Genomic DNA, 11,569 nt, shown 5'->3' on the forward strand with positions numbered 1-11,569 from the left:
GAATGATTCATCGTCCCTATTTGGGTCGGTCAGTGATATGAACGGCATATCTGTTTGAAAAAGCCATGTTTTATTATTTTTTCCACCATATGTTCAAAAAGGAAATGAGCTTTACCGGGATAACTGCTTTGATGTTTTGATACTAGAACATATCACAAGGAGTCGAGAAAATGTTACAAAAGCCAGATGATCCTTAGGCACCAAAGTAAAGTTTCTAAAGACTGTTCAAGTAGTGTCTAGATTATCCTTAGAGTCTCCAAATGTCTTTGGCATACACATCTAGTCAGTTTATAATATCTTACAGCACATTGCCCTCGTGGGAGAGGTCTCCGATTCCTTGCAGCAAAGTGGGAGTCACATGAGAATATGGGCCTCGCTTTCTCCGCGCGCACTCACGCAACTCGCGTTTGGCACATGCTCAGGTCATACTTCTCCAGCTCAGTCAAGAGAAAGCAGAAAGACTGTTACACAGGGCATCTTCAATAAAGCAACGTCGCTTGGCCACTGGACGAGACCACTAGAAGCTACCTTTCCACAGGTATTCCTGCGTTTAACACCGCAAACTCAACCTTTTTTGTTGATCAAATTTGTGACAGCGGCAAACTGAACACGATGAACAAATAAACTTAAGTGTTAAGCCATTCAAATTATTTTCTTCTCTTGCTTGGTCTTTGGAATGTCTGTTTACTGCCACCTGCGCGAACCGTGTGGAATTTCATGGCTAAGGTGTTCTCCTGCGTCCATGGCGAATCCATCTTTATGGAAGAAAAGAACAATAGCGAGCAATTAGACCACATGCTGACGAAGGTTAAACGTGAAGGTGGATTTTCACTGATGCCCAATACAAGATAAGTAGAAGGCGAGTCTTTCTTTGAGTAGAACTAGAGATACAATTGAGGGGGAGTTTATGCACAGGGACTACAGACCCCAGTTGTTAATTGTTTTAGAATACAATGAAAAAAATCCTATATAGAGTTTGGTTTTTTATTTTTCCTCAATATATGAATCATATTGAAAGTTTTAACTGTGAGACTTACCTGTGTTGTATCTTGATCGACCAAATGCGTATACTTCGTTCTGCCTGATCGACCAAAGTTCTTCACCTACAACGGAGAACATTCCTCATATAGTCAATAAACCTACTCGCGTTCAAAGTTTCTTCTTTTCTACAGGATTCCCTCGTTGTTTGTTGCTATGTACAGGTTACTGTGCTTTGTGAACCTATTTTTAAAAGATGCACGGTGTAACTGCTATCATGACGTGACTCACCTCATTCGAAAGAAGTCCTATGAAGCTCAATTTGTTTCTCTACCTAGTTGAATATTTGTTCGGTTCTCTTTGCCCTCCTGCCTCATATCACTGTTGCCTTATCTCTACCTAGCTCGGCGCCTAAAGTCTAGCCTGTTATCATTATCATGTTTTAATTTTTTTTTCAAAGGTGGGTGGGTGGCGCTTCTAAATTGAAGGAAACTTCCACCATCTAAAGACTTCGTTTAGGAACGCCAATTTACTTCGCATCCTAAGAGCTTTTGCCTCTAATTGCAGGAGTACTACCCCTTCCTCCTTAGTGGATGACTTGTTTACAGCAGGCTTCCTCCTGACTTAGAATTTTGATTACCAAGTTAGATAAGAATGAGAAAATTAAACTTGAACAAGGTTCAAAGGCGTGGATCTTAGGTCAACAGGCATTGCACCCTCATAGCCATTGTCTTCCAAGCGGTAACTAATTAAAGCGTGCAAATCGATTAAGTATTGTTGATCAGAACCATTTAGCAACCAAAAGAGAAATTCGGGACAAAGGAAAATGTCACAAGGAGCCCATGGAAACTAAAAGTGGTAGATTAAAACTGCCTGATGTGTGGAACAACTCGGCTAAACAAGTTGCGATTGGATCTAGTTTTACAAGTGATCCAATAAGAAGGTCTATTAACCAACCGCTTGATGCAATGAAGGGAAGCCCGAGCAAAACCAAATTGCATTCCATTCTCTTTTGAACTTGGTCTCGTGTATTTAAGGAGTATGCAAAGTTCAGCTAATACATACCTGCATTACTTTAGGAAGAACTGTTTTATCAAAATGATCCTCCAGCGTGGGTTTAGCAAAGTCGCGCGTGTACACACCATCTTCTTTGTCCTTCGGAACAAAGAACATCATGAGTTAGCACAATGTACGTGTAGCATGGTTAGAGTTCCATAACAAATCACTATACAGCTGTAAAACACCACAAGTGTGTGCACTCACCATAAAAAAGGCTCCCCGGTGATAGTATTTCTGTAAGAACTTGTATTTGCCTTTGATCGCTTTGTTCGTGACTTGTTTCGGATTGTTCTTCACTTCCATTCTCCATTCATCTTCTGTCAGACTGCGTAGACGCTCAGCCTCGAGCCGTTCCCTCTCTAACCTGGAGATAAAACCAACAAATTTCAGCGAACTCTCGATAAACCAGTCAAAATTAGAACCGTCCAGTGGTGTTCCTAGCATGGAGAATACAAAGGCTAAAGAGGAGGGGACACCGCCCTCCGATATTCCGTCTAGTTTCCCAGACAATTTGCTGAAACCCAATCATTTTCGGGGGGGGGGGGGGAGGGAGAGAGAAGAGGAGAGGAGCTTTGAGGGTATACGAAAAGAGACTATGCCACTCTAGGGAAATTCAATCAACAGAAGTACTTACTGTTCCCGTTCATCTCTGTCCCTTTTGATACGTTTTAGTTCGCGGACCTTCCATGCTTCGTACTTTGAAGGAAATAAATATTTTAGTTAGATGCGCACTAGAGAAGACCATTTACAGCTTATCGCTAATATGTATAATGTGAGAGATCCCTCATTCCTTCTATTCATTTGTTATGAACTGGAAAAAAAGGAAAAATAAACAAACACCAGAACGAAACCCAACCAACTAAACCAAATTTACATGATCCACGAATTTGATTGCTATTGCCTCGTATCTATCCTTTTCACTAAATTGTCACCATGCGAAGTCTTAAAAATGCTTCATCGTAGTTTCAGTACCTTGGTAATTAGAAGAAAAGGGATGGCTTATAACTACAAATGTCCAAATCCAGTGTTCAAGACGACACGAAATGGCAAACTTGACCATTCACAAATGATTTGCAACCTTATTTTTCACAAAGAGATTTTGATCAACGCCAGTAAGTGATATGAAAATGTGCATGACACCATACCTCTACTTCATCATCTTCATCGTCTGTGATTATAATGTCTTCCTCATTCTCCACTGCAACAACAAATAGCTCAGTTAACATAAACATCCTTTGATGACACGAGCAGCGTTACATCAAAGAGAGGGGCACACATGAGGCAGCAATAGGTTGTGACACGTCTTTCTAACAAAACAAGTTTGCAACGAAACAACTTTAAGACAAAATACTCTCTGTGCTCTCTGTGTAGTGTTTCCAAAACTTGTTTGTGACATACTGCTTTTGTGACTTGTTGCAGTAAAATTTCTGTAGCAGGGAGAAAGATTTTTCTGAAAGTTGCATGTTGCATAAACTATACAATGAGTGCCATATGTCCTTGCCATTAGTCTCAGCCACTAGTTGCCTGGGTTTCTTAGCCTCAAAAGCAATGTACCTTCTTGTTCTTCCTGTAACTCTTTCCTAAGAAGGTCCTCAACAAGCTGTAAAACAGAAGAGAATTTGATGCTTCAGTTTTTCATTACTAAATTCATTATCTTCATTTTCTTCCCCTGTCTACAGTATCCTCTTGTTTGTAGTTTTCTTCATTGTCATTTGTTGTCAGCTCAAGAATAATGATACTGTTAGGAGATAATACTTTTTGATCACTGAGGGGGGGGGAAAGGGGTAGACCAATACTACTTACCAAGTAATATTGAAATCAGCTGCGTGTACCAGTGATCTTGGAGGCACAGATTCGAATCATTTTAAAACCTGATTTTTTGTGCTTTTCTTCTGCAATTACCGAAATTGCAGTTCATACACATGTATTTCTTCCCTACCATTTCCTCTACAAGTTTAAATAAAACATATTGCACTAAAACTGCAACAACATTTATACCATGGGCGACACTGTGCCCTTGTAAACTTCTAAATGTCTGTTAGGGATTTGTACCTTGCGTGATGATTTTGCCCTTTCCTCGTGAACCTTCTTTTTTTCTTCCTCTTTGCGCTCAAGGTCAAGCTGCATCTGTTCGCGTTCTTGAACAGTGACTCTGTCACTCCTGTTAAATGCAAAAAAGGTGTCTGCATTAGCTTGGTGGTTTTTGATAATACAAAAGTGTCATTTATCAATCATTTCAGATTTGATACAATGAAACAAAGGTCCTTTTATCAACTTGGAAAAGTATGAAAAACTTTGCGGAATAAAAAATCTATACATAAAATATGGCCACAAAAAATCAATATAGCAGTTGTTACATCAGCAAAGCCACAAGGACTGTTATTAGGCACTTAACGGACCTGACATAGACATGCCCAGTTTATTGCCAGTTAAATCTGTACCCTGTCCACCTTAACTGCTAAAATCAGGTTGTTTAGAACCAACTCCTTTTAAATTTTTTTCAATAATCAACTGTGAAATATTGTGTTTTAAATTCATCATAACAGCTCATGTGTAAAACTTACTTGCGCACAAAGACTGGTTTAAACCTTTGGTTGCCTTCCTCTTCAGAATCTGTGTATTCTTCATATTCTGAAGACTAAAAAAAGACATAATTTATTCTTACATAGTTATGCTTGATACTGTAAAATTGGGAAAGACCCCCCCCCCCCCACACACACAAAAGAAATAGCCCCTTAAAAGAGTATTCCACCCCAGATCCATCTGCACATGAACAAAGTTCAAAACCATACTACAATTGTTACTTCCCAAAATAGTCAAGCAAAACTAAATACTTGATCATATGCATGGTTTTCATTACAGGATAGAAACTGGTACTGACCACTGACAACTGCTGAGTTGCTGTAGTAGCAGGGTGAAACTGGGATGTGCATCATTAGCTCATGTTGTACAGGTTAGAAGAAACGCTGTACATAGGTAATAATGGGCAAATTCAAGTCGAAAAAATGTAAAAAGTTTTCTTTCAAAAGAACTGCTTATTAGAATTTCCATTTTCTAGAAAGGGAATAAAGCTCAGCTACATCAAATTCACTGATGTTTGGTCCCAAGAGGGGAGTCCAAAAGGTCATTTGTCACTTGATTGTACACAAACCTCCTCTTCTTCCTCCTCCTCATCTGATTTAGCTTCTTCTTCTAAATCCATTAAGTCCTAAAAGATCAAAAAAGACCTTCCATTAGAGAAAGATGTCATTCATTTGTCTTGTGATTGAGAAAAAAGAAATATCCCAGTTCTCTGCAAGATGTTGAACAGCAGACCTTCCCATCTTCTGATTTAACACTCCCTCTGAATATAGAAGGGATCCTCATAGTTATGAATACTACTGAACTAAAAAAATTCAGGCCTGTATGGGATTTGAACCAATGAGCTCCATAATACTGGTGCAGTGCTCTACCAACTGAGCTAACAGGCCAATTGGGAGCTGGTTATTATGTTGATTACAAAAAACCCTTCAAGTGGAGAATATATGACTGTAAATATGTGAAAATCATATAAGTGCACTGAGGTTGAAGAAATGAATATAGAAGTGATGCTAGCTGTTATGAATACTACTGAATGAGTAGTGAAAATAAGGCTGGAAAAAAATTCAGGCCTGTACAGGATTTAAACCCTTGAGTTACAGTGAAATCCTTAGAAGCTTGACAATCTGCAGCAGGTGTGCTTCTTGCTGAAGCACATAGTCCCCATAAGCATCATTTTAACTGATAACTTATGGTTAAAGAAACACACCCTCTTCACACATGGCCTCTATTTAGGTTATAAACAATTAAATCTCTTTCAAAGGGTGTAAATGGGATTTCAATGTGCATATCCATCTGTAATTTACTTAAAACACTTTAAAAGCAACTATAGAAAGGAGACCTTTTGAAACACTTTACTGATTAAAAAGTAACTGTGAATTCACCTTTTCAGTTTCTCTTTGTCTTGCTCTTTCCCTGAGCATTGCTCTTCTTCTCTCAGTTGCCTAAAAGATGATAGAATAGGGATGAAATTATAACAAATGCACACATGAATGCTACATGTACATATAAAATATTTTAAAGTTTGATAGCAAACTTTCAGGATCAAATTAGTAATTCCCCCATCTCCCCTTTGTTTTATATACATTTACTTGTAAATAGGTTTGGAGAGTTTGATGAGTAGTTTGTGTATACTGAATATGGAGAATACAGAAAACTTGTGAAGGGAAGTTACACTTTAATTCTGCAAGAGACTTCTGATGTTAAAAGGAAGTTTTCCATGTTGTTCTTGCAACAGTACAACAAAACCTGCATAAATTGTGTTTACTGAATATAGAGACAACAAAAAACTTGTGAAGAGAAGTTACACTTTAATTCTGCAATAGACTTCTGATGTTAAAAGGAAGTTTTCCATGTTGTTCTTGCAACAGTACAACAAAACCTGCATAAATTGTGTTTACTGAATATAGAGACAACAAAAAACTTGTGAAGAGAAGTTACATTTTAATTCATGCAAGAGACTTCTGATGTTAGAGGAAGTTTTCAATGTTGTTCTTTAAGTTTTTACTTTACAAATTGTCTCTCCCTGAGATGTCTGTCCTAAATGTACTGCTAATTGTTTTTTTTCTGAAATTGTAATGGTAACAGGACTAAATGTTGTCCAGTTGTGACAAATCAGACTCCAGCTTCAGAGTTGTCCAATTTTGTAAATCACTCATATGATTACAGACCAAAATGGACTCTACTTGGTCCTATTACCATTACTTATGACTGCTTAACCATTTCACTCCCAATATCTGGCTACTAATACTCCTTACTGTCTGCCATACAATTCTTCTTGTGTCAGTTCTGAGAATTTGGTATTGGATGAACTGATCATTCCCTAAGCTGATATTTTTATTTATTCTCTGCACTCTGTACAATGTCAGTACAATATCTGTATGATGTTGTACTGACACTGTAAAGGTAAATTATGTATTGGTGAACCATGGGAATTAAAGGATGTCTACAGGATTAAGCAAACAGCTCATTGCCAAACAACAAATTTACAAAGGTGTAAATTGCATACTGGGCCCCAGTTAAACATATCCCCATGGCTAATCAGCAGTTTTCCCTTTATTGTAAGATGATGGAATTGGCACACATATACAGTCAAACCTCGATTATCCGGACTCGGTGGGACTAGGGTAAATAGTCCGGATAATCGAGAGTCCAGATAATTGAAAATATGAATATTAATGAGACAATTGAGTTATGATCGTCTCGTGTGTTTACATAACCCACGCTCATTGAACTGATCAAGCATGACATTACCTTGGCAACAAAACAATACTGAACCAATCAAAATTCAGCTGAATGCATTAGAATGCTTCTTGTTTTTTTTTGTCTCCGAGCACTCGATCTTTCGAAAGCCGAGCATGTAATGCGCTGTTTTAAACACAATTTTCCTGACTTTTAACATAATTTCTGAATTTTTTTACCTCCTAAAGTTTTTAACATCTAAGGTCATTAATATTCATAATCGAAATAATTGATAATCGAAAAGTCCGGATAATCGAAAAGTCCGGATAATCAATGTCCGGATAATCGAGGTTCGACTGTACCTCATTATGCTATTTGCTCAGTTCAGGTTTGAAGTAACCTAGTGGTTAACTTGGGTATCTGTGTCTGCTTAATTGAAGAGTGCACTTAATACAGAAAACAACAAGTTTACAACACTAACCTCTTCATCCAGATCTTCTTCATCACTAGAAAGGATGAAAATAATTTTTCTTTTTAGTACGACCTCAAAATGTTTAATTTCATTGATTTTAGGTCGATTTTGAACACTCTTTTGATAGATGTACTTGTAAACCTTGCCATAAATCACTTGTCGCAAATTCTAATGACCTGAAAATGATTACAAAACAAACAACACTAACCTACTCTCTTCCATCCTTGGCAACCGTCTTCTCTGTTCTCTGTCACTCTAAGGATAAATAAAACATATTTTAACAAGACAAACATCACAAAAGGTTGTACAATGTGGTGTTTGCATCAGCAGTAAACACATACAATGTACACTTGTGTTTCATCAAACAAATTCAAGTGAAAATTAAATTAGACTAGCTTACTTCACAGCTATAGATAAATCAACGTACATTTTAAATAGGGAAAAAAAACAAATCCACTTAGCTTGATCTCATTCAACCCATTTAAATCTACAAAATGCTGTTCTGATGAATTTACAATTTTTCTCTCAAAGAAAAATTTCAACTTGCCACACCAAATTTCTGCATGGCTAATGGAAACAAATAATTCTTAAACAAAGTGGGATTCAAATTTTCTCCTGTGAATTCAATGCCAAATATACACATTTGAATAGGAAATAAAAGCAACAAAATTTTACAAGAAACAGTAATTTGCATACTTGAAAATCTAAGCTGTGGTCATCCAAATAATTTTTGTTTGAACCTTAGTATGAGACTTGACCACTGCAGTACAATCAACTGAGATGAAAAACATTGTTAGTTTTTAAAATCTGGTAACCTTGGATTAGTCTCCATTGGATCCTGCATAAATGGTACCCACACAGAGGGAGTAGAAACTACAAAATTATCTTGAAAAACAATATAGAGCTGTAGAAATAAATATTAAAGAATCTGGACCATTTGTCACCATAAGAAAAAAAAAAAAGCACCTCTTCCCCAGAAGCTTCTTCATCCCCCATGGCAATCACTTCTGGTTCATGAGGACGGCGTCTGTGCCCTTCATCCCTGAAGAAAAGAACTTAAAATCACTCATTCTCTACAACTGTATATTCTTTTGACAAAGAAAAGAAAACCTAACCCTTGATGGATTGCATTGATACTACTCACAAAATGGTTACACTTATGGCAGCCAATTCCCCTGTGAGATGTGTAATCTTTCATCCCACATGCCATATATTATCTCAGATGTTTGTACAGTCAAACCCCGATTATCCGGACCATTTGATTATCTGGACTTTTTTCTCTGGTCCCAATTTTTTCAAGAATATTAATTAGTTGTGATCTTGAAAACTCAAATTCACAAAAAGCCCAATAATACTTTCAATGTGTAATAGTGAACATAAAAAAGTGAGATTTTTTGGGTGTTCAGACATTGGGAGGCATAGCCATAATCATGAGGGTTGCCCCTTTCCCCTCATTTAGATGGAATAAAACAACAGTCAATCAAAGGTGATTACCCAAGCATTTGAAAGAAACAACATAAATAACTCAATATCTTTTTTTTTAATTTGTCACCTTATAAGGGAAAGATAATCTGTGTGGTAAAAAAAAAAAACATGGGACAACCATCATAATTTTAATTAATAATAGTAATGGGGCTGTGTATAATCAAATTTGTTCTGTTAAGACACAAGTGATTGACAAAATAGGATGACTGTCAAGTGGGAATCTGACTTGTCAATCACAAGTATGATTACAGACAGAAATGGAATACACCAAGTCCTGCTACCAATTAATCATAACCATTTCAATTGAAAAAAAGGGCTTACGTGATAAATGTGATTACATTGTCCGATTATAACTCTAAAAATAATTAGAATAATTGGTGAAAGATAAAGCGGCTAATCCACCTATCACATTAAACTATAACAGTTATGATTAATACACTAATCTCCATGTCTGATCAGTAATCATCCCTTTCAGATGGCAAGTTCATCATGTAGGGTTATGGTAACACTAGCACAACTTACATTTCCTCATCTTCATCTTTCACTCTTTCCTGCAGTCTCCGCAACCTCCTGTCAGTCTTTTCTGCCTTCTGGAAAACCTTGACAATTTACATAGAAATTAATATAGATTCATATCACATACACCTTCCAGGACAAACATACAGATTCATTTTAGTAGATGCTAGGACATAACAAATGAAAAAGTGTTGAGGAACATTTGTTTTGTTAGAAATCAAAACTTTTTGCAAAAATCTCAGAGGTCTGATTTTTTAAACTTTGTCCCTTGTGCCATGTTTTCCATAGTCCAACTAGTCTGAATCTTCGTGGATATTGCAGTGATAAAACTAGTAACATCAAATCTACTTGGAAGGAGTCCACATGTGTTTCCTAAAGACACCTGTTACTGTGATTTATTGCCTAGAAGGTCCCAGGCTTTAATCAAAAGCATCGAGGAAAGAACTATTTTGAAAATTACCTCAAGGTGTAGTACCACAAATGCACATATGCGTCACAATCACTTTTAATGATAGCTTATTATTTAAAATTTTCTTTGCCAGAGCATTGGTTCATCACCAACTGAGTCAAGGCTCCATCACAATATCATCCTGTTTTCTCCATGACCAGACAAGAACAGACAACAGATTCAAAGATTACCCCTTTAATTGCCTATTGGTGAAGAATAACGCAACATCCAATCACTTGTTCTGTGATGTTTCCACAACAAATTCATTACAAATAGTAATCATCACTTTGTTGGGCATTGTGGCACATTTTGTAGGCTTAAATGCAGCTTTTGGTAGTCTGAAACATATTTTAGCCTGTCATGTGATTGTTCGAACTGTTTTATTGTCACATTTTCAAGTTTTCATTTCTTGGTGCCCTCAAAAATGAACGTAAACTCTATCGAAGTCGTGATAAGATTTCTTTGGGAAATCGTCAAAGACATATACTACCACCTACTTTGTCAATTTCTTGTTCATTGAGCTCTCGTTCTTTGACAAAAGGCTCTCCCAATAATCCATCGTCTTCATCTTCTTCATCGCTAGAATACTTAGCATATTCAGGCCTGAAATCGAACAAAACGGAATTTTGGTATACGCTAAATGTAACTACAGCAGACTCGAAGAAGGCATGCAAATCTACTAACAATACGTTATTTACGGTTTACATGTCGTTGCCAAATGTAGAATGAAATATCTCACCGTTTACCGGCCACATATCTGCTGACTTTTACCTTCTTCATCGTTAACTCTCCTATGAAAACCCAAAATGTGTCATTTTTCGTTAAATAAGTAGTTAACTTTCAGCCTAAATTCTCATTGTGTTGGACAAACGTGTGTCGACAAACCTTTTTCATTTTTCACAGGCACAGCTCCTGCTGTACAGTTAATAGGAGCACCTCTTGGATCCATTCTGAGGTCCTGAGATCAACAATCCACGGACAGTTGATAACAATAAGGTCTACACTCCTGTCAGAGTGTTCAAATTTACTTCCAGAGGGTTTCTTTAGTAATGGCGAGAGAGGAGTCAAATGCGACCAGCGAACCGTCCAGCGGGTTTACTTAACGCATGCGTACGCATTTTTCGAAGAATCAGACATACCCTTCTAGGCAAGCCCGCTGACATAAAGATTGGCATTATTCTTGTCCCCAGAGCCACTCGATTTCAAGTGACTCGTTGTCACCCAGTCGTTCTTGTGTTCGTTGCTGTTCGTTCCACGTTACTCTTACCACGTTAGCAAAAGAAACTTATATTGATCGATTAGCCGTGGAGCTGTTGGTCAAACTGAGCTGAGCTGCGGAACGTCTGCGAGTT

At 37.3% G+C, this 11,569-nt stretch overlaps 1 protein-coding gene across 1 annotated transcript; it reads right to left on the bottom strand.

Annotated features, from left to right (window-relative positions):
* Positions 1-49: 49 nt before the first annotated feature.
* On the bottom strand, positions 50-11,294 carry LOC131771968 (microfibrillar-associated protein 1). The gene is made up of 18 exons (XM_059087868.2): positions 11,103-11,294; positions 10,957-11,008; positions 10,715-10,820; positions 9,776-9,852; positions 8,735-8,810; positions 7,977-8,023; positions 7,778-7,802; positions 6,000-6,059; positions 5,189-5,245; positions 4,602-4,675; positions 4,090-4,198; positions 3,592-3,637; positions 3,183-3,235; positions 2,672-2,733; positions 2,242-2,401; positions 2,044-2,133; positions 1,038-1,103; positions 50-755 (listed from the first exon to the last, which is right to left on the bottom strand). Exons 1-18 carry the CDS (start codon positions 11,164-11,166, stop codon positions 648-650), a joined length of 1,332 nt encoding a protein of 443 aa, XP_058943851.1. The 5' UTR covers positions 11,167-11,294; the 3' UTR covers positions 50-647.
* Positions 11,295-11,569: the final 275 nt, after the last annotated feature.

Source organism: Pocillopora verrucosa, chromosome 3 (assembly GCF_036669915.1).
Source record: "Pocillopora verrucosa isolate sample1 chromosome 3, ASM3666991v2, whole genome shotgun sequence".
Classification (NCBI taxonomy): Eukaryota; Metazoa; Cnidaria; class Anthozoa; order Scleractinia; family Pocilloporidae; genus Pocillopora; species Pocillopora verrucosa.